Genomic DNA, 27,559 nt, shown 5'->3' with positions numbered 1-27,559 from the left:
GCTGATTTTTTAACGATTGATCTTTCTATTTCCGTTCAAAAAGAAAAGGCGCCAAATTATTTCGTGATGAAAACAAAATATTTTGTTTTCAATGGGTTGCTGCCGCTGCTGTCCATGGCTGGAAACAATTTAGTCTCTCGTTATTTGAGAATCGCGGCGCTTGGCGCACGTCGTCGGTCATCGAAAGATGAGACAAGTGTGTGCGTGTGTATGTGTATTTACGTGAATGATGGTCACGAACACGGTTGGAATTCTGCCTGATTCTTCCAGTTGGTGCGCCCTTGTTGCGAGCAAAACTGTTGCTTCCCTGTCTAAATCAATGTATCTGACGGCTCGTTTCCAAGCAACAACTACAACGAAAAATAAGAGAAGAACCTCTAAACGCAATGCCTTTCAGTTATTTAAGACAACCATAAATAATGGGGAGCTCATTGGGTGCTGAGATTAGTGCAACAGCAAACCCGTCCTGCCGGGGTATCTCATACTGTTGCACCGGTTGGGAGTCGGTCGGGTCGGGGGGGTCGGTCCGGGGAAGTGTATAGGTAGATTAACACTTTGTTAGCCGGTGGTTTGCGATTTGTGAAACGATTAGCGTTATTCTGGGGATTATCTCTGGTTATTTAGGTTGAAATGTGGCCCCTCTTTGGAGGTTGGTTGGTTGGCCAGGGTCTGCAACCATCATCACAAGATCTTACACGCGTCTTGGCTTCGTGGGTGACATAGGTTTGGCTGGCGTTGAACGCAAAATATTAAATCGAATTCAAAATCGCGATCGGAATTCTTGGTCGGATCCGGAATCGGTCCTCCGGATGTCCGAATTTTGTTTCTGAATTTCGATTCCCCATTTCGACTTCAAATTCCGATTTCAAAGTCCAGACATCGATTCCAAATTTCGTTTTTCGCATTCCGACGTCGAGTTTCGACATATAATTCCGATTTCGATTTCGAACTCCGCACTCCAGCTTCGAACTTCGATTTTCAACTTCGAACTCTGATTTTGAACTCCAAATTTCGACTCCGAAAACCGATTTCGAACTTCGAATCCAGATGCCAAATTACGACTTCGAATTCCGATTTAGAATCCCGAGATCCGATTTCGAATCCGGATTTCCGATTTCGAACTCTGAATTCCTGCTCCGAATTCCGACTTCGAGCTTCGACTTCCGATTGAAACTGCGAATCCCGACTCAGAATTTCAATTTGGAACTTCGAATTCCGATTTCGAACGCGGATTTTCGATTTCGAACGCGGATTTTCGATTTCGAACTCCGACTCCGAGTTCCGATTTCGAACTCGGAATTCCAGCTCCGAATTATACAATTTTAGTTTTCGAATCTGAATTCTAATTTCGATCTCCAAGTTCCGACTATGAGTCCACCTCCGAACTCCAAATGTCGGCTTCGAATGCAGATTTCGAACTTTAGCTCCGAACTCCAATTTCGAACTCCGAATGCCGACTTCAAATTCCGATTTCGAACTCCGACTCCGATTTATAATTTCGAATTGCAACTACGACTATAATACCGAATTTCAATTTATGATTTCGATCTCCGAATTCCGTTTTTGAATCCCGATTTCGAACTACAAAATCCGACCATGAATTTCGAAATTCTAGTATTGAGGTCCGACTCTCGAACTTCAAATTCCGAATTACGACTCAAAACTCCGCGATTCGAGTCCGAGTTCTAATTTCGAACTCCAATTCCGAAGTCTGCCTCCGAGCTCCAATTCAAATTTCCGAATTTCGGCACCGAATTCCATTTTCAAATTCCGATTTCAAACTTCTAATTCAAATTCCAACTCAGAACATCAATTCCAAAGCCCAATACCGAATTCCAGTTCCGGATTCCAACTCCGAATTTCAGCTCCGAATTCGAACTTCGTACTCTGAATTCCAACTCCGAATTCCATCTACGAACTCCAACTTCGAATTGCGACTCCGAATTCCAACTTCGAAATCCAACTCCGAATTTGAACTTTGAATTACAACTCCGAAATCCAACTTCAAATTTAAGTCCCGAACTATTCCAACTCCGAATTTCGCTTTTTGATTTCGAACTCAGAATTCCGATTTGGAATTCGATATCCGACTTCGAACTCTGAATTCCGGCTTCGAATTTCGAATTCGAATTCCGAATTTCAACTCCGATTTCCAACTCCAAATTCCAACTCCGAATATCGACTCCAAATTACAAATCCGAGTTCCAACTTTGACTTCCAATTCAGAATTCCAACTTCAAATTCCAACTCCGAGCTCCAACTCCGTATTCGAACTCGGTATTCCAATTCCGAAATTCAGCTCCAAATGCCAACTCCAGTTTCCAACTTCGTAGCCCAATTCCGAATTCCAGCTCATTCCAACTTTGAACTCCAACTTCGAATTCCAACTCCGAATTCCAACTCTGAATTCCAACTCCGAATTTAAACTTCGAATTCCAGCTCCGAATACCATCTCCGAACTCCAATTCCGAATTGCGACTCCGAATTCCAACTTCGAATTGCAACTCTGAATTCCAACTTCGAAATTCGAACTCCTACTCCGAGTTTCGATTTCGAACTCCGTCTCCGAATTCCGATTTCAAACCACGAATCGGATTACGAATTTCGGTTTCGAGCTCCGGACTTTCGAACGCTGAACTACGATTTAGAATTTCCATTTCGAATGGCTAATTATAAATGTGAGTTCCCATTTCGAACTTCGCCTCCGAATACCGATTTCGAACTACGACCCTGAACTCGAACTCGAATTCCGGTTTCGAACTCCAATTTCGAATCCGAATTCTAAATTACGACGCCGAATTCCAATTTCAAGCTCTAGCTCCGAATTCTGACTTCGAAAGCCGACTCCGAGTTTCGATTTCGAACCTCAACTCCGAAGTCCTATTTTAAATCCCGAATCGGATTACGAATTTCGATTTCGTGCACCGAATTTTCGAACTATGAATTCAGATTTCGATTTCAAACGGCGAATTCAAAATCCAAATTCCCATTTCGAACTCTTAATTTTGATATCAAACTTCGAATTCCGAATTTAAACCCCGAATTTCGATTCTCATTTCGAGCTCAGAATTTTGACGTCGAATTTCGATTTCGAACTCCGACTCCAAATTCGAATTCCGATTCCGAGCTTTGATTCAAAACTCTGAATTTCAACTTTTAATTCCGACTCCGAATGCCAACCATCGAATTACAATTTCGAACTCCTTCGAATTCCGATTTTGAACATCGAATGTCTCCGCTTTCCGAATTTCGAACTTCGACTCCGAATGCGAACTTCGGTTACGTACTCGGAATTCCGATTTCGAACTCGAATTGAAAACTCCGAATTTCGACTTCGTATTCCGAACGCCAACTCCGAATTCTAATTTGGAACTAAGTTTTCGAATTCCAAAAAAACTTCGACAGCGAACTCGGAATTCCGATTTCTAACTCTGATTGCAAACTCCGAATTTCGACTTCCAATTCCTACCTTCGAACTCCGAACTCCGAATTCCAATTTGGAACTACGATGAGGTTAGGTATTTCGTGATGAAAACAAACCAATTTCCTTTGACTTAAGTTTGCTTCTATGGTTGTAGATGAGCTGTCAGAAATCTTAATACTGTTTCAAAGCAACCACAGCTTTTCAGGCAGCCTACTAGGACCTGTTAGTTGGTCTGCTACAGAGTTGACCACTTGTGCTGATTTCGTTTTTGAATCAGAATCGCTCTAGGTTCGATCGTAACTGTCATATGAATTTTGGTAACATTAGAACGAACCATCAAGAGCACCTCGAATCCAAAACCGAAATCAGCATTAAACAAGTGTTTTCTTTTCGTGAGAAAATCGAGTTTAAAAAGAAAGCTCTTATTCACTTCCATCGCCAGCAATTTTCCTTTTACCATCAATTACCGCGTTCTCCATTTGTGTTGACAGAGCAGTGTCAAAACACTTGTTGAATCAAGTTCACTGGCAGCTACCGGATTTCCCCCCTCCCATTGAACAATGTGTCCTTGTCAGTTCTTCCAATATTAAGCACGGCATTGGAATCGACGGAGCTGGCTATAAAAGCCAGGAAAGAACGGGCATATCTCATTTATTGTTTCCTTCCGCGCCTTGACTTCATCAGCTGTTTCTAACCAGCGCAAGCGAGCGAACGAGGGGAAACTGAGACAGACAATAAAAAAAACTAACGACACCCATTTATTTATCCGTCCATCATTTCAAACATTTCATTTTCCCTCTTTCATAGATATACACAGCTCTGCATGGCTTTGCTGCGTGCTTGCACTGGCTTTATATAGATGGCTGCCGGAAGTAGCTTTGAGTGTACTTTACCAGCTGTGTCAGTGTGCTTTTCCGTTCGTTTTATGCTTGACGTTATTTTTCTCTCAAAAACTAACTAAATTTTCCCTAAAAAAAAGACCATCAGTTCTACCACAAATGGGCACTGTTGACCGATCCGGAGGATTTAGTTTCCGGTCCGAAGGGTTACCTGAAATGTGACGTCGGCATCATTGGCAAAGGTGACACGGTGAAAGTTCCTCCCAAATCCGAAAAGGATCCCGATGATATTGAGGCGTAAGTTTGGTTTAATTCCGGACCCGTGAACTGAATCACTTACACTAATTGTTTTTCGTTACCGTAGCAACCTTCTACTTCCGGATGGAGTTCCCATCGAGCGGCAGCGAGCCAAGTTCATCGTCAAAATCTACCGAGCCGATGGTCTTCCGCGGATGAACTCGTCCATCATGGCGAACGTTAAGCGGGCTTTCACTGGTGAGACCAAGGATCTTGTTGACCCTTACGTGCAAATTTCCTTCGCCGGACTATCCGTAAGTACTCTGTTAGCTTCGCAGAACTGAATTTTATACCAATTTCTCTATTGAATCGACAGGGCAAATCCAGCGTCAAGAAAGCCTCCTACAATCCAGTTTGGAACGAGCAGCTAGTGTTCACGGAGATGTTTCCACCCCTCTGCCAACGGATCAAAATTCAACTGCGGGACGCAGATCCTATGAAGCCTTCCATCATCGGAACGCATTACATCGACCTAAAGCAGATCTCCAACGATGGCGAGAAAGGATTCCTTCCCACGTACGGTCCTTCGTTTGTGCACCTGTACGGATCGACCAGGGATTACAACCTGCTGGACGCGAACACCAATCTCAACACTGGTCTCGGGGAAGGGGTCAGCTACCGTGCACGTCTTCTAATAGCCATTCGAACCGAGATCACCGATAATATCGAGCTGCTTACGGATAAAAATGGTGAGTCTTTCTTAGTCACTCAGCCACCTACCCTAACTATTATGCCATAAATCTTTCCAGTGGAGCTCGAAACAACGCTACCCATCTCCGAGTCATCGTACTGCAAAAACGATGACTTCTTCCTGTTCGGCAGCGTCCTGGAAGCGTCGATGATCGACAAAAAGGTTTGCGACCGGCCGGTTTACTTCGAGCTGAGCATCGGCAATGCCGGCAATTCGCTGGACGGACACAACGAAAGTGCGGCCAACCTGAGCGATGAAGATGAGCTGGAAGCCGTGGATACGACCTCGTTCAGTAGTACTACAAGTGCCTCGAAGCCGATCTCGCACGATAAGAACCACTTCTTCCTGCCGTACTGGGACAACAAGCCGTGTATGGATGTGCGGTGTTCGTTTCCGGATCTACGGCGGCGGATGTACAACAGTAACATGATCGCGAAAATTACCGATCGCATGGAGATTGGGTTGGCGGAGACTAATTTGCTGATTGAAGACGAGGACCCTACGGCGGAAGTGAAGTTGCGGGCGGTGCTGGAGGAGGTAGCCACCAGTTGTAATCGGTACGTGACGATAACGAAGGGAGCGCTGGTTGGTCCCGGTACGGGAAAGACAAAGCTGGACAAGGAACGGATGAAGCTTTGTCTGCGGGAGGTGGAATCGATTGGGAACATGTCGCGGAACTTGCGAGCTTTGGTTACGAAGAGTTCGATGAAGGAACGGTACAAAACGGCACAGACCTATTTCAGTAAGCTGCGGTTTTTGGTGGATGATCCGCAGCATGCGTTACCGGATGTGTTCATCTGGATGATTGCGAATGGGAAAAGGGTCGCATATCATCGGATACGGGCAAGGGATCTGATCTATTCGACGACGGAGGAAGAAAATGGGATATACTGCGCGAAAGTACAGACGATTTTTCTGAAGTTACCGGGGAAGCTGTCGGAAGGCCCAGCTGGCTGGCAGGTTCGGGCGAAGTTACACATCTACCTCTGGTTGGGAGTGTTGAAGCACAAGAAATCATTTTTCTCCGGGCTTCCTCGTGGCTTTGAACTTTCGTACGAACTGAAAAATTCCGATAAACCGAACGTCCCCGCACCGTCGGATATTCGGTATGTGGAGAAACACGTATTCCAGATGCGATCGCACGTCTACCAGGCTCGATCGTTGATTGGCTCGGATGCGTCCGGGTTGAGCGATCCGTACGCTATCGTCTACGTGACGGAATTTTCGAGAACGACACAGGTGATCGAGGAGACACTGAGTCCGACTTGGGACGAATTGCTGCTGTTCGATGAGATTGTGATATACGGAGCGAAGGACGAAATCAAGAAAGACCCACCGACGATTGTGATAGATATCTACGATCAGGACAAGGTCGGCAAGTCCGAGTTCATCGGTAGGGCCGTGGCCAAGCCCAGAATTAAGCTGAAAGACAATCACTATTCGAATCCGGTTCTGGAGTGGTTCGAAGTCGTCCGGGGACTGGACAATGCGGGGGAGCTGTTGGCTGCCTTCGAAATGCTGGAGCTAGGTTCGGATGATATTCCACGGCTAACGGATCCGAAGTATATTGCAACCGAGTTTCGAGGAGATAAAATGGGACCTTCAACGATGACGATTCTTCCGGTGCCGCGGGAGGTACGACCGAATCTCGCACGCTTCCGAATCGAGGTTCTGTTTTGGGGGTTGCGCGATGTGAAGCGGGTTCATTTTATGACCGTGGATAAGCCTAGAATCGATATCGAGTGTTCCGGGAAGATCCTGAACTCCAGCATAATTCAGAATGCGAAAAAGAATCCTAACTTTTCCAACATGCTCAAGTTTTTGGATCTGGAACTCCCACTGGAGGAGCGATACGCTCCACCTATCACGATTCGAGCCGTTGATTGTAGGTCCTTTGGGCGGTACACTTTGGTTGGTACCCATCAAATAACCTCGATCCACAAGTATATGCACCGAGCTCCACCGAAGGATGAAACTAGACGCATGAACCAGTGTGGCCAGATAGTGCTATCGAATAAGCAGAACGACTTGATGACGATGAACACCAACTTGCCCAATGAGAGTTCCATGATGAAGTCCATATCCGGGGACAGTCTCACCTTGTACGGAGCAGCCTGCGTTAGTAAGATTGCCAAAGGCAAAAAGACCAAGAAAAAGCTAGAACACGAGGACACCTTCGACACGGATGACGATGACGAATCGAGCAAAGATTGGTGGACTAAATATTTCCTCTCGTACGAGAAGCTAATAGAATCATCCAAACCATCAGCAAGTTTTCGAGGCTTGGAAAACCACGTGGCAGTAGCCACCGAAGGTGGTAAAAAACTTGGCGTTAAAACCTCGAAGCTCGTGTCAAAATTAAGTCCAAAATCGACTCCGAAAAAGATAGTCAACCCGAACACCGCTACCTGCCAAATCTACCCCGGTGAGTTGGAGTCCCTCCCGGAGTACAATAACTTCAAAGAGTGGCTACTATCGTTCCCGCTGTACCGCGGTAAGAAAACCGGCGACAGTACCGAAGACGAGAACCGAATCGTAGGGTTCTTCAAGGGAGCGATCAAGGTGTACAAACTGCCGATCGAGAAGGGTATGGAACCGGCATTCGCGCCAACCCTTCCCCTGAACGACCCCATCCACGTGCTGGTTCGGGTGTACGTTGTGAAAGCGACCGATCTGCATCCGATGGATCTGAATGGAAAGGCAGATCCGTACGTGGTGCTACAGCTGGGCAGTAAGCGAGTCTCGGACAAGGAGAACTACGTTAGCAAACAGCTGAATCCGGTTTTTGGCAAGTGTTTTGAAATCGAAGCAACGTTCCCGCAGGATTCGATGCTTACGGTGCAGATATACGACTGGGATCTGGTGGGATCGGATGATTTGATTGGTGAGACTAGGATCGATCTGGAGAATCGGTTCTACAGCAAGCATCGGGCGTTGTGCGGTATTGCCGCACGCTACGAAGAGTATGAGTTAACATTTTTTCTTGAACAATCAAAGTAATCGCACATTTAATTTCAGCACGGGTTACAACCAGTGGCGCGATCCGATGAAACCAACGCAAATATTGACGAAGTTATGCAAGGAAAATAAACTGGAACCACCGCAGTACCTGCAGGATCGGGTCACAATTGGAAGGTACTGTTTTACTTTTACCAATGAAGAAATTCAAGCGTGGAACAGTCCAACGACTTGCAAGTTTCGGGATGAACACCTAGCACTGGCCGTTCTGCATCGATGGGAAGAGGTTCCTCGAGTTGGTTGTAAGGTTAGTTTCATGATCCAGCACTGGCTGTCATTTTTCCTATTGCATTTAACTTCGCAGATCGTCCCTGAACACATCGAGTCTCGATCGCTGTATAGCAACGACAAGCCCGGAATTGAACAGGGTAAGCTGGAGATGTGGGTCGACATGTTTCCAATGGATATGCCTCTACCGGGACCTCCCGTCGACATTTCTCCTCGAAAGCCGAAATCGTACGAGCTGCGGATCGTTATCTGGAATACGGACGACGTTGTACTGGAAGATGATGCCTTCTTTACCGGCGAGAAAATGTCCGATATCTACGTGAAAGGGTGAGAGTTGTGCGTAGATTTTTCTGAACTCCACTAACGATAATTTATTTGTAGCTGGCTAACCGGTCCCCAGGACATCCAAGCTACGGACATTCACTACCGCTCGCTAACCGGCGAAGGCAACTTCAACTGGCGGTTTATCTATCCTTTCGATTACCTAGCGGCGGAAGAGCGGATAGTACTGTCTCGTAAAGAGTCACTGTTTAGTTGGGATGAAACCGAGGTTAAGATCCCCGCTCGCCTAGAACTACAGGTCTGGGACGCAGACCACTTCTCCGCAGACGACTTTCTGGGGGCGATCTCGCTGAATCTGAATCGTTTCCCGCGGGGGGCGAAGTCTTCCAAACTGTGCACCCTGGAGATGCTTAAGACCGATAACGTCCCGATGGTGAACATCTTCAAGCAGAAACGGGTTCGCGGCTGGTGGCCGTTTTTTATTAAGAAGGAAAATGACGAGATGGAACTGACCGGGAAGGTGGAAGCGGAGATTCATCTGCTGACGAAGGAAGAGGCGGAGAAGAATCCGGCCGGGTATGGCCGAAACGAACCGGATCCGCTGGAGAAGCCCAAGTTAGTGTTGTTCATTTGTTTTGTTTTTTTTTTGTTAACGATATTGATTGAGGCATGGATGGATATGGAATACTCATCCGCGATAAATTTTTGATCCGCTATTTAGACCACATCTTTTCAAGTTACGAATTACAGTCGTGATCATCTGGTTAGACACTTTAACTGGACTGTTTTTAGTTGGGCCTCCGTTAGCTGGACCATTGTCCAACTAAAAGTAACTGAATGTCCAAATGACATGTTGAATTCACTTTCAGAATTGGCATCTTTGAGCAGAACCCCCCCTCGAACCTACTGCGAGTTCGGGTGTTTTGCTAGGGTATGGTGGAGTTTGGCAGCTCCGATGAAGCGAGTCTGTGTCGCTTCTGCTAAGATCCTAAGATTCTAGTAATCAAAGATCTTAGCAATAAAAGCCCAACCGGAGTGTCAATCGGTACATCAGGCTCGACAGCAGAAACATCCTGATTACGGCATACTGATCGTGGCAAACGTCAACGAATAGGACATGGACCACGAATTGGACGGAGACTTCGGGTTGGCTGTACTATTCTGCTCCCTATGCGACTGCCTGTGTTCCGATGAAATCTTGACAGGCCTTCAGATACGTTCGAAGCTCGTTACCAGCCTCAGTAGTAGTAGGATCAGCTGTAACATTCCTGATTAACGCCAATCCGACTCTGGTCTTGATCGCAATGAACGATTGTGTTCAACTCTCGATTGACCTAAATACAACGAGTTAAGATAGCGCCTGGAGGGGACCTACCAGCATCGAGACATCCACAAAAACAAATGTGATTGGAGAGGCAAACAGAGCAAAGGAGGACGCGACTGCGTTTGCAAGAAGTGGTAAGCTACAGAGATTACCAGTTACGCCACCGGTTGCCACAGCGAGTACCATCAGCGGCGTGGTACAGAGTGAGCCACGCAGAGACCAACGGCAGACAGGGTTACTACCGGCCTTATTCTGCGCGGCGTGTGACGTGAGACGACTAAACGCACCTCACTTTATGTGACTTTTCTCACTTGATTCTGAGAGTCGACTCGGGTGAGGTGAGATGCCCCATTGCGGTTAAATGGGCATCTCACGTCACCCGAAGTGACTCTACAGAATTGGGTGAGAAAAGTCACGTAGAGTGAGGTGAGATTAGTCGCCTCACGTCACACGCCGCGCAGAATAGGGCTGTACATCGAGTGTTCACTCAGAGATCAAGTAGCGACACTACCCAAAATGATTCACATCTTGGGAAGTCGTACTTGATGGAGGTGAGGAAAAACATCGACGACCTCTGAGTTCATGAAGGACTATGGTGATCAAGGTGAAGTAGCTAGTGACGAGTACTAAATCGGGCGTAACGCGAGCAGCAGAGTGTAAAGTGACATTCCGGGCTGCTTTTAACCGCGAGATAATGGTAAGTAAGTCCACCTGCTACAAGAAGCTGTGCAGAGAAATGGACGCCAACTCCTGGGGTAATGCTTACCGTGTCGTGTTTGCCAGGTCCAACGACGCCAGCTGAAATGTACGCTGATAAAATGAATATTATCGTGGAGAATCTCCCGAAGCACGCCCCACTGCATGACCACCTACACCGTACGAGTTGAAAGCGAAGAATGCTCCAGGACTGGACGTATCCACAAAGTGGCACTGAAGACCGCGATTCTGGCGTTTCCGAGCATGTTCAAGATAGTAGTACACAAATGCCTACTACTTCCCGCATGGATGGAAGATCCAGAAATGGATGGTGCTGTCAAAACCAGGGAAGCTACCAGGAGATCCTGCATTGTATCTTGGTAAGCTTCTAGAAAGGATCATCCTCAACAGGTTGACGAACTACGCTGAAAGTGAGAACGGACTATCGCAGAGGCAGTTCAGGTTCCGGAAAGGAATCTCGACGGTGGACGCCATCTGCATAGTCATCGTGAGCGCGGAGAAAGCATCGAAGCAAAAAAGAAGGCGTAATCGGCTGCGGCGGCGTGGTAACGATCGACGTACAGAATGCGTTCAACGGTGCCAGCAGGACCATCTGTTCATGGTTCTGAAAAGTTTCTTTCCGAACCGAGTACTGGTCTACGAGAGGAAAACGGGGCAAAGGTCGATTAGGGTCACTGCGGCAGCACTTCAGGGCTCCATACTCGGTCCAACGCTCTGGATTGTAATGTATAACGGAGTGTTAACACTGGAACTGCCCAGGGAATTGTCGACTTTACAGATTACGTAGTCCTGACGATAACCGGTGGGACCCTTGAGGAGGTGGAGCTGTTGATGACAGAGACAACTGGCATCGTGGAAAGCTGGATGGCTGACGTCAAGTTGCAGATGGCTCACCACAAGATGGAGGTAGTGCTGGTCAGCAACGGTAAAAAAATTCAACGTGTCGTGATCAGCATCAAGGAGCAATACATCCCATCGATGCGTGCTCTGAAGGGTGTGATAGTCGACGATCGGTTAAATTACAAGAGCCATGTCGACTGTGCATGGCAGAAGGCTGCGAAGACAACTAACGCATTGGCAGGGATCATTCCGTACAACGGAAGAGCAAGATGCAGCACGAAACATCTCCTGGCGGGTGTCCCATCCTCAATACTGAGGTATGGCGTACCGACCTACGGTGCTTAGCTGAACTCAAAGCGGAACCGAACGATATCGTCGGAGGCGGTATGCGTAAGTGACGGAATGATCCCTATCTGCATCACTCTGGCTAGGGTCGTGGAATGTTACCAGTGGAGAAATACACGAAACGTGAAGCGACGGGTCACAGTGCACTCGTTGGCTAAGTGGCACAAAGAGTGGGACAATGCGAAGGAAGGTGAAGAAACCAACTCATCCCACATGTGTCGGTGTGGATGATTAGAATGCATGGCGAGGTAATCTTCCTTTTGACGCAGTTTTTGTCCGGGGACGGATGCTTCCGGAAATACCTGCATCGGTTGGACATACTTCGTCACTCCTTTACCCAGAGTGTGTGAGCGTGCAATGCACACCGGAATACGTGGTCTTCGAATGCCCTAGGTTCGAAGGAGTATGCCTGGTGTGACAGTTGACAATATCGTCCAAGAGATATGCCACGGCGAGCATATCTAGAATTCTGTCAATAGTAGTTACGAGTATTCTCTCCGAGCTGCAGAGAAAGTGGCGAAGGGACTTGTCAAAGGGTGAGTTGTCTCAATTGGTAGTGTCGCGAAGAACGTGAATACGTTTTCTGGCTTTCAGTACATACGGAGTAGCAACCCATACCATGGAGCAGTTTATGTTTCGACAAGTTTTGTAGGTTGAACCCACCAATGGAGAGGCTATGCCTAACTTCCAATGCTATGTTTATCGCTCCCTGAACGTTTTCGGCACTGTGTAGATGATCGTTGGCAACGTTTCCGAGTTATGGCACCAGTAGCTCCTAGGCACTTGAATTCGGGTTCTTGACATGTATTGAGTATAGTGAAAACAAAGCGATATCCATCAGGTACACTGTGGGTTCTGTAATTGGGTCATCCCGACAAAGCATCTATTGAGCATGGCGGTCCCCGTCTTTTTGGGAATCCGAGGAGTACTACCACTTTGGCTGAGGTATTGCAGAATATCTTCGAAGGTTTCTTCGGATCTAGAACCTCACTTAATAGAAAGTACCATCGGGGATCCACCTCCCCCAGTTTCTTAAGGCTGACTTTATGGATTGTATTCGGAAACCACTGGCGGACACTCTTCAGTGTTTTCTGTAGGGTATTGTCCGCACGTAGTACTTCCAGAGACTCGGGGTATCCTACGGTCTCTACAACCCATACTTTCCACCGAAATTAATTGTTAGACGAGATCGTGCAGCAAACAAACATCATCTTGACAAGTTGGATGGATGCTAGCGTGATCCATAAGTTCATCTTGTATTCCATAGATAAGTCACCCCAGGCCGCAACCGCAATCATTTCTCCAGACTGGCCTTTTCGTCGCGCAGTCGCGTGAGCATTGTCGCTATCGACAAGAATGCAATGCAATACTTTCAATAGTCCTTGATCGGAAGACGCTTCAAATATGGGAATGACTCGAGTCGACGCGTATCACAGAGGCTGCTGGGGTAGATCACGCTCACCCCCTGTGTGCACGTTGTTGAGCATGAATTTTACCACACTGGCTTCCCCAGAAATCTTCAACTAATCCACTGAAACTCTCTCAAGATTCGTTCCACGTCAACTTGGGCGGACACGGTGGGAGCGAATCTCCTTTGACACCCAAATATACCGTAATCTCTTATTGTCGTGACGACCAATCATCCAAAAAACCGTAAGTGGACACTGGACCATTATTCATAGGTAGCTTTGCAGCTGTAATGCAAAAAGGTGCGGCCTTTAGGTAGTGATCAAGTTTGGTGCTCGAAAGCAGCTCGTCTACTAGCTCGAATAACAGCAATTGTTCAAATATGCCTCATAACCGACGACTTCCAGATCGTTGGACAGATTTTCAATGACCATCTCGTATCGGACAAACGTGTCTAGACCGTTTTGTTTTGGTCCAGGAACGCTGCGCATCGTGTGGATTAACAGCTCCTCTTTACGTACAGCCTCTCAGGCGTAGCAATAACATGTGGAACTCTTATTGTTAGCAGTAAACGGCCAAATTTTCCGCATCTGAATATCCGCACACTTCCATCGTGTTGACATACGAGTTGATGAACAGCGGACGATCCTGTGATATTCCCGCGTTTTGGAGATCACCGACCTGGCAGCAGACTTCTGCGGATTGGGTCCACCGTAGTAAGGTAACCGAAGTAGTTCATCCGTAGGAGTTCAGGTTTTGACCAATTTATCCACCCAGATTCCAAGTCAGTACTCTTAACATTCGCAGCGCTCTGATACCTGATAAGAAACCAGCTGTTGGTGTCGGCAACAATTGATAAACTGATTCCTACAGCAAATGGCCTCACGAATTTCCTCGGGAAGGTTTGTGGTTCGACCCCTGATCTGGGCACTGAGTGATTATCCCACGGATGAAGCTAGAATTGGCGCAGATTCATCGGCTGTAATACATCTACGGATTCGGGTCTTGATACTCCGTAACTGTTGGCACTCACTAAATATCGAAACAGACTGCTTTGAGTAACTGGTGGGGTATAATTGAAGCGTTTCGGTTCATTTCCGGGCAATGTAAGAAAAGCAGTTCCGGATACCTGTTTTCAGTTTCAGGTGCGTTGCTCAAAAGACCTTACTCAACTTGGATACTCATGAACACTAACCTAGAAGTTGAGTATACACATTTTCGAAGAGCTCAACATGAACAATGAAACAATATAAGTATACACACTCAATTCAGATCGGTTATTTCCGCATAGCTGAACAGTCAGCAAAGTGGCTTCTATTCACTGATTTTAAGCGATATTGTCTGAGTTTCAGCCGAACAAACGTCACTTCTACTGAGATCTGTTGTTAGCTGAGTGCTCGGCTGTGTAAAACTCAAAATGAATTTTAATTGATTTTCTACGAAAATGTTAACACGTTCTTGTGTGACACTATAGGTCTTTCTTGACAATGGTTATCATTAACTTGCTTTTAATTTTTCAAACTCTTGCCGATTTCCAATTAGAAGGCAGAGTGACACGAACGTCTTTAGTTATTTAGATATAGTTTTCCACAGCTATAATAACTTTGATTTCTAGGATGGGTTTTGTAAAACGACCTATTGACATTTTGCTCGAACAGAGAAAATCAAAAATTTTAAGTGTGTGTGTATACAATCCATTTCCCACTGGTAGCATTACTTTTACGGAAGAAACTCGTCTGCATCTGTGTACTGAAATATTTGTTTTCATCGATAGATGTGCACATGTTTAACCCTGGAAGTGAAAGGCGATAGCTCTACTGTACATCCAACGAGCCATTTCAAGAATTCCTGTTCCTACACGTACATTCTGAGGCCGCCTTCATATACAATAAGCGTCGCTCGAATAAATCCACGTATCAATTGGATATTTGCAATACATTCGCACTTCCAGAATGAAAAATATTTTAGATTCTGGCACGTATTTACAAAAAAGGCAAATATTTATAAAGGTAAACAAGCATTGAAAAATGACATGAAACTATCTCACCAGCTCGGAATAAACAAATTCATGAGATTTCTGTGAAGAATTCTCCTCCATCCGTGGAATTGTTGCATCAGCTACTCAGGTCCAGGCGGCGCTGCAGACGCTAAGCGGAACGAGCGGGTCAATTTTTTCGCGACTTGCTTCACATACTTCAATGGCAAAGTTGTGATGATAAATCACTAAGCAAAATCATTCTTTTCTTGCGATATTTCAACCTACTAACAAGTAACTCAACAGGAAAAACTACCTACTAAACGATTGACTTCATTTTCCTGTTGAATATACTGTATATCACTAAAAAACTTCGAAAAATATTGGACGTTAACGACAACACGGTCCGGGCGATTCGACAGTGCTGCCACTTCCTCCAAAATGAATTTTAGTGGGTTTTCCACAAAAATTTAAACACGTTCTTGCGTGATACTATCGGTCTTTCTAGACAATGGTTATAGTCACATAAGCTAGAAACTTTGACGGTTAACCCAGCAAAAGATTAGGGGCAAATTGGTACCTTAATGTCAGCTGCACCGGAAAAGATAAAAAAAACAGCATCTGGTTTAGTGACCCAATTATCATTAACTTGCTTTTAATTTGTTAAACTCTTGCCGATTTCTAATAAGAAAGTATAGTGACACGAGCGTCGTTAGTTATTTAGATAAAGATTTCCACAGATAACTTTGATATATACTATTTCAAAATCGTCCAATGGAGAACATTCGTTGGACCAACGTTGGACGATGTCCAAATAACCGTTTAACAGACGTCCATCGTTGGGCCCGTGTTGAACGATTTTGAAACGATTTTTCGGACTTCTCGGTGGGCGTTATTTCACTCATGACAACCAGAAGTGTTGTCAGATTTTGGCAAAGATTATCGTGGAGATAATCAAAAAAAGAAAATTACGAATACATGTCATCAAAATCGATCAGCGCGGGCAGCAAAACTTTATAGCATTTCCTTGCCATAAAAAGCTCCACCGCTAGAACAGTAGATAAAAGCTCAATTTTTGCTTTTTACCCACCCCACAGCCGACCGGATGCATCGTTCATGTGGTTCCTAAATCCGCTCAAATCGATCCGGTACATCGTCTGGCACAACTACAAGTGGCGTATCATCAAGGGTCTCATCATCATCGGGCTGGCCATCCTGCTGCTGCTGTTCTTCTACGCCATTCCGGGCTACTCGGTGAAGAAAATGCTTGGAGCGTAAGCGTAAGCGCTTCGATTATATTATTCATCTCCATCAGCTGTACACAAACAAGACTGTTGCTTTTTCCCGGAATTCGAGCGGAATTTACCCAACCTAGGCGCGGGAGCTCGACATAGATTTTTATTTTGATTTTGCTAAGAAAAAGTAGAAGTGATTGACATCGAATCGTTTTGCATATCAGTATTAGACCACCAAGAAAAACAAGATTTTAACATTGTAGTTTGGAATTTTCGATCTAATCGCTCTGGAAAACAAATCTCGACAAACATATGATTACGGCCTAAAAGCCAACTGTCAAAATCCACTTTGAATGGAAATTCCAGAAAAACCGTTACTAGTCGAACACAGTTCACAACAGTTTATGAAAGAATAAACTTTTTTCTTTCGTTTACTTCCAACATCTGTGATTGGCGTGTAACGGTTTGTCCGGAATTTCCATTCAAAGTGGATTTTGACAGTTGGCTTTTAGGCCCTAATCATATGTTTGTCGAGAAATAGTTGAATGTAGCCCAATTTATCGTGTAAATAGAAAAAATCTCTTTTCCAAGTATTTATTAGAACATTCTTTTAAGCTAAACACAAAATAAGATTTCCATATTGTTACAATCAAATGTATTTATTCTAAAACTCAAGTTGGTGAAAATCATCAAAGAAACAAATATTTTCCTCGACCTTTTCCAAACTGTGAGCGGGCTCTTTACTAGCGATTGTAGTTAGAAAAAGTGTATAAAACTCACACATACACGCGCACACAAACAGACAAGTACAGAGACCCTGTCACACAAACACACCATTGTGAAGTATCCCTCATATCAGCTCAAATCACGAGCTTCGATTCAGACCAATCAAAATAGCAGCTATTTATTTATATACAATTATTGTAAAACACAACATACCCACAGATACTATTATGGTAAACAAATGAGAAAAGACACCCACCCGGAACATTGGAATGTAAATGGAATTTCCAGTCGTATATAGGCGTGATAGTCATAAGCTGATTGTTATTGTTAGAATACTTTTCTGTTGGTTAAATTATTTGCTGCAAAGACAGATCTTTTAAATAAATTTTATCTCTAGTTAATGGGAATATGTCAAAAAATAATCACAACTCGAATACTTTCTATAACAACAAACAAAACAATTAAGCCTTGAAGAATTGAAAGATTGCTCTATTCTTGTTATGAACTGAAACGTTTAAAGTTGTGTTCTGTTTTAGGTTAGCATCTCTCCGATCTTTTTGACGCTAAGGGTTTCTTTTGCCTACGACATTCTGTATTTTTTGATAGACATGTACATTTCTCCAAGTTTGATCAAATTTTTTGTACTAGTTCAATACGAATCAATCATTTTTTCGACATAGGCAAGTCAAGGATGAGCAAAGATAACTATACTGAACTGTCAAAATCGGATCAATCCAAGCAGGCACTGGCGATGGCGATCGCTACCTAAAAAATACGGAAAATCTGCCAGCATGTTGTTAACTTATTTGATTTGATTCTTTGCTCATCTGTGAACTAAAATAATTCTTTAAAAAACAGTAGCTACGCTCATATATATTCTTAAGCATTCCACAAACGACTAAAGATTCTAATATTCAACGGTCTCTCTTCAATTTACAACCTAACGCATGAATGTCAACACCAAACACGGAAAGCATTCCTCGAAGAAAAAAGATTTAGCCACCTTGTTGAAATTTTAAAGTATAAAGAAGGATTTTTCTCTATAAATCAAATAGCGAAACATAATTTGTTACCTAAACTAAGATATTCAACATTTTAACATACACGAACACATCTACACAGACAAGAAAAACACATTGAAAAAAATAAATTGAACTATGAAACGCAACCCATTCGCCCGCCTCACCCTTATTTACTATATCTCCCGGTCGATCCGAACCTCCAGAAAAATAGCATCATCCCTAATGTAGTGCTCGGACCGCAGCACCTGATGCGGTATGTGAATGTACTGATTTTTCTCATAGTTTTGATGCTTCCGGCGAGCTAGGATTGTTTTACTAAAATCTTTCGATCTACGATCCGTCGTCGACGCCTGCGACGCTGGCGGCGGCTGATCCCGCAGCGTCACGGTACCAACGATGGTACAAGGCCACTCCAGCAAATTGTCGTAGTAGCCAGAAACCACGATGAGACCCACGATCAGGTTGCGCCCCCGCCAGGTACCGATGCCGTTCAGGCTTGCCTCCAGCTGAAATTGGAAATTGTTGATTTTAATAGATCTTTTTCCGCTAAATTAAAGTCAAATGAAACGTTCTTTGTCATACGCATCTATTACAGTCGTGATTCGCAGGTTAACGAATTTAATTCGACTGACAGGTGTCAAAAACTCTCCAAAGGAAACGTTAGTGATGAGAATGCATCTGTTCACATCTCTAACTGTTGTCAGTTTGACTGTCAAAGTAAATTTAACGTAAGATTTTGACGTTCAGATGCTTTTTAAGTTGATAATGGTCCGAATAGCTGAGGTTCAACTAAAAGATGTCCAACCAGCGAATAACAACTGTATTGTGAAATTTGTTGTTAGACCCACACGCATCTTCAATCTCGAATGGATCCTACTAACCCTCAATGTATACCCGAACGGTTTATTGCAAAACAACGGACTCTTCAGCATCACCTCCGTCTCCTGTGATTCCTTAAATCGCTTATCGAACTGATCAATCCGCCAGATCAGACAGCCGTCCGTGTTCTGGATTACCACAAGCTTCTCCTGATGCTGAAGGTGTGTCTGCAGATCGTCTAGACACTGCTTCGTGTAGTACGTTTCGCGACGGTACTTTTCCAGCGTTTTCTGTGTACGATCGCTGGTGTCCTCCGTCTCGTTGACCGTGTTCAATACCCCCTTCAGTTCGTAGTCCAGTTTGGCCTGTTTGTCCAGCATCTCCTGGATGACCAGTCGCATCGGGTCCGATTCGCCACGTAGTTCGAATATCTGCTGTTTGATGTCCTGCTGGAAGATACTGCGAAAGGGAACATTTTAGATTCTTTGGAAGTACTTTCAATCTCTAGACTACTGTTTTAGTTAGGACCTTTACTAGTTTGAGACGGTCCGATCGAAAGCAACTGCATGACAAGTTCACTTTGTCAATTAAACAGACAATTGTTAAATGTCAGAGCTTTCTTCGATCGCAACTGTTTCACTGGCCAGGATATTAATGATACATTTCGTAGCACCGAAACAAAGCGCGAATCAAACACCTACGAAAAGCTCATCGAGCTCTTAAAAACATTTCCATTGACCATCATCGAAGGAATGCAAGATCGACGCATTTCGTCATCTCAGAAACCTTGCCAAGCAGGTCATCGAGAGAGCCAAGGAGGCCAGTTGGGATTCCTTCCTCGGCGTGAGAAGCTTCCACTGCTGAACTATGAAGAAGGACGGGAAAGTGGACCTCACAGTTTCGCATTATCGGTCAACAGTACGGGAACATTTGTTCTTTGGGGACACCTTTCTTCTACCTGCCTTTCTCAAAACGAAGACGACCGTAGAAGCCACCTCCACAACATTTACGCCAAATACGAACCAGGATTACAACAAGCTTTTTTCTGGTGCGGAACTAGTCACTGCGCTAGGAACAACACAGAGCCATTTACCCCCGGTTGGAAAGCGAGCACTACTCGAAGGACTCGACAGGACCAGGGGAGGAGGGCTCCTTTTAGACAACTGGTGAACCGCGGAGACAATGGAAGAATGGTAAACAGACACCTGATTGCTCTCCTCGAGTAATTAGATTATATCGACCGTCACCAGTTCTTGCATTCAAAAGGGACCCGTTACAGGCATTCTCTGAAGCTGATTCTGCGAAATAGTCAGCGACGCCATTGAATACTTCACGATTAACTTAAATGTTCATCTTTGACAGTTCGCTAGTACTGTTTACATGAACTTATGTAATTTTCGTTTTTGATAGTGCACTACACCGGTGTATTCGGTGCTACACTCATTCCAAGTTGGGTGTAATCGGTGTAATCAGTCTGTCTGTGGAAGCTAAAACATTTTCCTATATAATCAAGCCGAGTTTTTCCATCTGTAGCTCTTATTTAGTGCGAAAATATCACCCCTCTTCACTTGGGGTTTCTTTTCGAAACACTCTTATTTTTCTTCTTCTCATTTTCAGTGCACTTTTTGAAATGCACTTTAATCACACACCACTGCACAAAACAATCCTTTACTAACAAAACTTCAAATTTTCTGCCAATGTGCAGATGACCGAAGAAAAATGTCCGAAAACTCTCATTTGTGCGTTTGAATTTTCACATCAAATTCCATTTTTTCTCAATGCAAACAAGCGCGTCGGTGCCTAGCAACAAGCGTGCGTTACTGGCTTCCACATATCTTCACCTTAAACTCACTTTTCTTGACAGTTCACTAGTACTATTTACATAGCCTTAGAAAAATATTGTGGACTACTAGATTCGCACGAAGCAAATCATAAAGAATTTTTCTAATGCTATGTAAACAGTACAAGCGTCAGAAATGAACATTCGAGTTCAATTGTGACGTCACCGTAAAATATTCAATTTTCGAAGCCTACGAAAACAGTACAAGTAACTTTTAAAAGTGTGTTAAGGTGAGGTTAACTGTGCCGGTGCAACTGAACTCAATTGCCAACTCGCCACGGCCTATAGCGCGGTAGGGCGTGAGGAAGCGCTTCGACAGCTGCACTAACGGGGTATTCGCACAAACCTCGGTTGCTTCATCAACCAGTACCTCCGTGACGGAAGTTCCAAATGGGCCCATATTATTGGCTCGAATCAAAACTCGTCGAAATGTCAATTGACGATAGGTTCATCTGGAGTGTTCATTTGTGTTTACATTTTGCTAACGTTGCCAATTTTATTTTGTTTCCACCACCAAATGTGGCTACGCCACATCGCTTTTGCGCATGCTGTTAAACTAGGGATAACCCCTATGTTTGAGTAAGCCGGGCAAACGAGTAGATCACAGGTTCTCTTGCTTCCGACGGCGGGTCGACGACCATCTCACCCGTCGGATCCTCAGCGGCTTTGCGCCGCTTCGTTCCTAGGCCTCGGTTATGCGACTAAGCCGCATCGAAATGGTACCCTTTATACAGAGGTTCCTGAATGGTACTGGATGGTTACCGGAACCCAGTAAAGTTCAACCGAAAATGAACCGGAATTCGGGTTGGTTCTAATTAATATTCCGGCTCCAGCGGTACAACCGATTTTAACTAGAATTGGTTTTGTCATTGGAGCCGGAATACGAACTAGAACCAGCCAGCATTATCCGGCTGAGTTTAGCTACGAAGTTTCCTAAAATTTAATCTGGGAAATTTTCTGGCAACGCTCCAGCACCTCGTTGAACTCTAACGATTTCGCCACCTGGGAGCAAGTTTGACGCTATGGAATAAACTTTGTTTACCTTCGACAAGTGTTAATTGGACCCAACAACATCTAGCCATTTCAAAGTGCCATTGGAGGAAACCAGGTGGATCTGTTTCGGGAAGCCAGCGATTTTTGGGCTCGGTGCTGGCAGTCACAATATTCTTGGTCGGTATTAACTCCCTCTGCGCTAAACTCCCGAGATGGCAGACTGTACTTAACATCAGGCAGGCTCTCATTCATAGTCGTCTGTTTTACGGCCTTGAGATAACCATTCGTAATTGCGAGCGTCAAGTCGACATTCTGGCACCGTTGTATACCGCAGCAGTCAGGTTGGCTTCGAATCAACTGCCCAGCATCCACACCGGAGTCGCATCTGCATTGAGACCGGTGTAGTTCTCTGATGGTAGTGCATTCACCAAGAAACCACAGGAACCACTTCAACACCAATCTTTTTCGACTCCCTCGGTCATCAAGGCGCTGGAATCAGAGGAGCCCAGGTCATAGAGCAATTCTGTGATCCATGAACCACCATATGCTGGTTTCTCGAGTACAACTCAGTCACCACTCGATGTTCCCCTAAGAGGACCCGTCACCCGACAAACAAATCTTAATTGCAGTCTGCTGATAAACAGAACTTGTTTGATTTAACCACCGTTACAAACCTGTCTGGCACACAACTTCAATGTCAAGGTGAAAAGTCTGAAGCATCGCTTCTTATCGCTCAGAATGCTTCTAATTACAATCAGCTATTGGACACAGCAACGCAGTTACCGAAGATTATCTGCATACTAGTCGATTGGAATTTCACCCATCCCACCTTCAGTGACTTCAACCAACTAAATGAATGTGCACTATTTTCGTCGCTGCCATCACCGGGATACCTGTTACACAGTACTCCCTTCCCAGGTGAGTATTTTACTATAGTCCGCTCTCTGAAAACCTCTTGGTTAATGGTATGCCGTCGCATACAGTACCTGACCGTTTATTACCAGAGGGTTCGTGGAATGAGAACAAAAACGCAGACCTTTTTGCTTGCCCTCACTTCCTACGACGACGACATAATCGTTTTCACCAACCCCTATGTTAAGCGCCGAGCTAACGACGAACATCTCAATCTACCGAATATGAACGCAACTCTTCTACCAGTAATTATAACTAGAATCGCCAACACTCCGACTGAGCTTAACTGAGAAGTTTCCTTAAATTTAATCTGGGAAATAAAAATTTTCTGGCAACGCTCCAGCACCTCGTTGAACTCTAACGATTTCGCCACCTGGAAGCAAGTTTGACGCTATGGAATAAACTTTGTTTAGGCAGTCACAAAAGCCGGAAAACTGGCAGCCCTGGCATCCCATGCAAATGTTCAAGCTTTAGCTTAATAATTTTATTATCGTCGTGAGTAAAAACTTTACATGTACGAAAAAACAATTCGTGGATAGACATGATGATATGATTTCATACTTGTGCGCATATCTCTCGGTGTTACAGATTTTTTTTCGTTCTTTTCGTTTCTCTGCACTCGATAACACAAGGAAAGAGTAAAATAATGATGACCATAATCACAATACCTTTTCCATATACATCCAAAACGAACATGTTATGTGACGTCATACTCGATTGGCTCCGGCATTTGACATGTTCAGTTGACTCCGCTCAGTGTCTTCGCCTAACTATGAATATTAGTCTGCGAACGCTGACAAAGTCGACTAGCAAGTCGACATAAATTGACTTTTACCACAGAGAACAGACGTCCATCTTCATCATTCAACTGATGTAAAAATCCCTAAAGGCTTCGAAGGTAGAAGGGATATCTCCACCAGGTGCGCTACTGTCGTCATGTTTTAGTGGCTGAGTTCGACTGAATTGACAACGGTTATACCTCTACCCAGTTGTTTTTGACAACACTAATAAGTGCGAAAGCGACGAACAGCTCAAAAGTACCTAAATTTAAATTAAAAGAACTTATTTTGAAGGTTATTTTATGGTTGCGTGTATAAATTGTCTGCAATAGTAACTATTTGAATGTTTGTCAATTGACATTTCGACGAGTTTTGATTCGAGCCAATAATAGAGACCCAGATGCTCCTGCACACAAACGAGAAAAGTGAATAAGGCCGAATGGCAGCACTGACGAATCGCCCGAACGTGTTATTGTTCAACATTTTTCAAAGTTTTCCAGTGATATACAGTGTATTCAATATGAAAATGAAGTCAGTCGTTGAGTAGGTCATTTTTCCTGTTGAGTTACGTGTTAGTAGGTTGAAATATCGCGAGAAAAGTGTGATTTTGCACAGAAATTTGTCGTCACAACTTTGCCATTGAAGTATGTGAAGCAAGACACGAAAAAATACGCCCGTTCGCTCCGCTTAGCGCCTGCAGCGCCGCCTGGACCTGAGTAGCTGATGCAACAATTTCACGGATGGAGGAGAATTCTTCACAGAAATCACATGAATTTGTTTATTCAGAGCTGGTGAGATCGTTTCATGTCATTTTTCAATGCTTGTTTACCTTGATAAATATTTTTCTTTTTGTAAATACGTGCCAGAATCAAAAATATTTTTCATTCTGGAAGTGCGAATGTATTGCAAATGTCCAATTGATACGTAGATGTATTCACGCGGGACTTATTGTATATTAAGGCGGCCTCAGAATGTACGTGTAGGAACAGGCATTCTTGAAATGGGTCGTTGGATGTAGAGTAGAGCTATCGCCTTTCATTTTCAGGGTCGAACATGTATAAATCTATCGATGAAAACAAATATATCATTGCATAGATGCAGACAAGTTTCTACCATAAAAGCACTGCCGGACAGTGGGAAATGGATTGTATACACACACAAACGAGAAAAGTGAATAAACGAGTAGTCAGTAATGTGTAATTTAAAGGTTGTTCGCTAGGTTATTTCCTTTGTTGAGTTGCGTGTTAATAGGTTAATATCGCGAGAGAAGTGATTTTACGTAGTGCTTTTATCGTCCCATTCTAATAAGTGCCACGTACGTGCGTGAATCAAGCCGTTAAAAAGACACCCGTTCATTTCACATAGCGCCATCTGAATATAAATAGTTGATGCTCCATCCGATGATGGAGGAGAAATCCTGCACCCAGAGCAAGACGCTGGTGAGATCGTTTTGTTATTTTTCGATGTTTATATATTTTATCCAAATATTTATCAAATGTAATTTAGCTTTGGCCGACCAGGTTCTCAACGACTGAGTACTCTTCGATTAGCTAGGAAATACTCGTTTTGTTATAACTTTTTTGGGGACAAGGCAACCAATTGCCGGGTCTGCTTACTCTCCATGAATGGCCCAGGTAGACACTGCAATGGCGGATACGCCGTCCGAAAAGTTACGCAGTGCCGCATTTATCACACACATTTTGTCGGCCAAAGGGTAGTTGTAGTCCATTTCACTCTATGTCATTTAAATTCAAATATGAAACAAAAATTACTTGACCTATCCAAACCAACAGAATCGCTTACAAAAATTAAAACGAACAACACGCCCAAAAAGATCGATTAAATTTGATAAGTCTCTGTGCAAAACAACTCAGTCGCCTACCGCCAATTGTCTAACTCTGTAATAATGGACCATCCAGTATACTCAGTCAAGTCAAGTAGCAAAGGATAGGGAAGCAGCCTACATTCAAAATCAATAGTGAATTCCTTGACGAAAGAGCAACTGATAATGCACCAAGGCCTACCGAAGTATTTTCCATCATTTTGTAGCAATTCTGAACAATTACCCGTATTGGTGATTATATTCAATAATGAAGTGCGGAAAATATGATTCACCTACAAGGACGCTGGAAGCTATTCGAAACAGGTTGGCACTTACAGGAGCTATCCAAAGGAGTGATAGACCGGAAATTATAATAACAACACTCCCAAACAAAATTACTCAATCCTCCTGTTCTTAAAGAAGAAAGATTCACGGTAATATAAGAATGCGAGATCTCAGTGTGCCATATTTTAAAAGTCAGATACCTTAACGACGAATTTTCGATTTGTTTTTTCATTTATTATGCCGCATGAAAAGCACCATTTATTCTCACCGAGTATCTTGAAATGTGTTTAGTATTAGCGAAATGAATGAATTGAAATTGAATTTAGAAAGAAACAGAGTGTAAACAACAAGCCGCACTTACCGAATCGAATTGTGATGATCCTCGAGAACCATATCGACTGTCTGCAGCTTGTTCTCTATCTCTTCGATGGCAGCCCGTGCCTGGTGGTCAGCGACGATATTTCCATCCGACTGCATCCGCTGCTCACCGGTCGGTGCTTGTTTGAGTGCAAGATTTTCCAACTGCGATTGAACATGGTTTAAGCGACTTTCAATCAGCACCATTTTCGCATCTTTGGTTTTTCCACCATCCGCCGCTGGCTGATGTGATTGTCGGTCTTTTCCAACCCCTTCCTCGATTTTGTTGAATCGTGTGGTAAGTTCCAACCGCCACTTTTCTATTTCCTGTTGGTGCGGGGACAATGAAATAATTCGTTTCCTTTACCAACCTGTCAAATCCTACCTTGTACTGTTTCAGCAGCCCATTAATATCCATCTTACACCTTTCGATATCCACACAGCGACTTTCCGTTTCCTCGTTGATACACTTCTTCAGAGCGTTCAGCACATCCCCCACCTTACCGGTCCACTCATCTGCCAGCTGGGCCCGTTTCTTCAACTGACCGATATCGGTGATGAGGGTCAACCGTTGACGAATCTCTTCATTCAGGGTTCCACGAAGAGCAAAAATTTCCCGCTCCAACTCGTGAATCTTTTCCCGCTCGAAGCTGGGAGTGTCTGCGCCGTCGCCGCCTCCGTCACCGCCCAGTCCATTCACACGAGGTTCTTCGCCAAACCCTTCCGGGCAGCGATTCAGGTGTCGGTCCATGTCCCGCTTGGCAACACGGGCTCCACAGTTGTTGGGGCACTGCTCCAGCTCCTGGCCGCAGATGGTTAGATGAGTCTGAAGGGAATTGTTTGCGAATAATTAGATCTTCATTGAATTAAGTTTCGATTATGACGTTGTTCCAACAGGACTTTTTCAACTTACGGACTCCTAAGAACTAAGAAACCAATTATCAGCAAACTCTACTACCACAGTATTCTCCTACGCTCTGAGTAATGTTTACATTTTTTATCACTATCCGTTGTTGCCCAGACTTCGCAATACACACCGATCGCTATAGCGCCACATACCTCGCCCCATACGGCTGCCGATAAGATTTTCACTTTCGTTTTGCAACCTGTTTCAACAATAAAAACGACCTAATTCTAGTGATAAGCATGGGTAAAACTTACCTCAATTTCATCGTTTTCGAACCATTCGTTGCAGAAATAGCAGGACGTTTTGTTAAACTTGACCTTGGTTCTAGTAGATGCCATCCTTTCGCTCCGCGGCAGTTCCCGACGTAGTTTTGGATAATTTGAATGGAATCCGACCCGGTTACAGTTCACATTCCTTCCCGTTCGAACAGACTACTAGATCTGGGAACTAATTAATTGCTGTTGATGGTAGTGTG

The 27,559-nt window shown here is 44.3% G+C and overlaps 2 protein-coding genes across 3 annotated transcripts; one reads left to right on the top strand and one right to left on the bottom strand.

Moving 5' to 3' along the window:
* Positions 1–101: 101 nt before the first annotated feature.
* LOC131686520 (otoferlin-like) lies at positions 102–18,520 on the top strand. The gene is made up of 8 exons (XM_058970554.1): positions 102–4,560; positions 4,628–4,814; positions 4,877–5,249; positions 5,310–8,214; positions 8,270–8,516; positions 8,574–8,824; positions 8,879–9,394; positions 16,485–18,520. Exons 2-8 carry the CDS (start codon positions 4,716–4,718, stop codon positions 16,663–16,665), a joined length of 4,572 nt encoding a protein of 1,523 aa, XP_058826537.1. The 5' UTR covers positions 102–4,560; positions 4,628–4,715; the 3' UTR covers positions 16,666–18,520.
* Positions 18,427–27,559, bottom strand: LOC131686562 (TNF receptor-associated factor 5-like). 2 transcript variants are annotated; one of them, XM_058970557.1, is made up of 5 exons: positions 27,339–27,559; positions 26,563–27,003; positions 26,182–26,504; positions 19,252–19,648; positions 18,427–18,876 (listed from the first exon to the last, which is right to left on the bottom strand). In XM_058970557.1, exons 1-5 carry the CDS (start codon positions 27,420–27,422, stop codon positions 18,544–18,546), a joined length of 1,578 nt encoding a protein of 525 aa, XP_058826540.1. In that variant the 5' UTR covers positions 27,423–27,559; the 3' UTR covers positions 18,427–18,543. The 2 variants fall into 2 exon arrangements, with proteins under 2 accessions (XP_058826540.1, XP_058826541.1); XM_058970558.1 differs by lacking the exon at positions 27,339–27,559 and adding an exon at positions 27,091–27,264.

Source organism: Topomyia yanbarensis, chromosome 1, assembly GCF_030247195.1.
Source record: "Topomyia yanbarensis strain Yona2022 chromosome 1, ASM3024719v1, whole genome shotgun sequence".
NCBI lineage: Eukaryota > Metazoa > Arthropoda > Insecta > Diptera > Culicidae > Topomyia > Topomyia yanbarensis.
The sequence above is the reverse complement of the archived record's forward strand: the minus strand, read 5'-3'. Positions and strand labels throughout refer to the sequence as shown.

Excerpts from the sequence above, each read along its gene's own strand:
- LOC131686520 (XM_058970554.1), top strand. The coding sequence starts at position 4,716 with ATGAACTCGTCCATCATGGCGAACGTTAAGCGGGCTTTCACTGGTGAG. Across the intron at positions 8,517-8,573 it reads TTCCTCGAGTTGGTTGTAAG|ATCGTCCCTGAACACATCGA; the intron begins GTTAGTTTCATG and ends TTAACTTCGCAG. Across the intron at positions 8,825-8,878 it reads TCCGATATCTACGTGAAAGG|CTGGCTAACCGGTCCCCAGG; the intron begins GTGAGAGTTGTG and ends ATTTATTTGTAG.
- LOC131686562 (XM_058970557.1), bottom strand. The coding sequence starts at position 27,422 with ATGGCATCTACTAGAACCAAGGTCAAGTTTAACAAAACGTCCTGCTAT. Across the intron at positions 27,004-27,338 it reads TCGAAAACGATGAAATTGAG|ACTCATCTAACCATCTGCGG; the intron begins GTAAGTTTTACC and ends AATTCCCTTCAG. Across the intron at positions 18,877-19,251 it reads CGTTCGGGTATACATTGAGG|CTGGAGGCAAGCCTGAACGG; the intron begins GTTAGTAGGATC and ends TTCCAATTTCAG.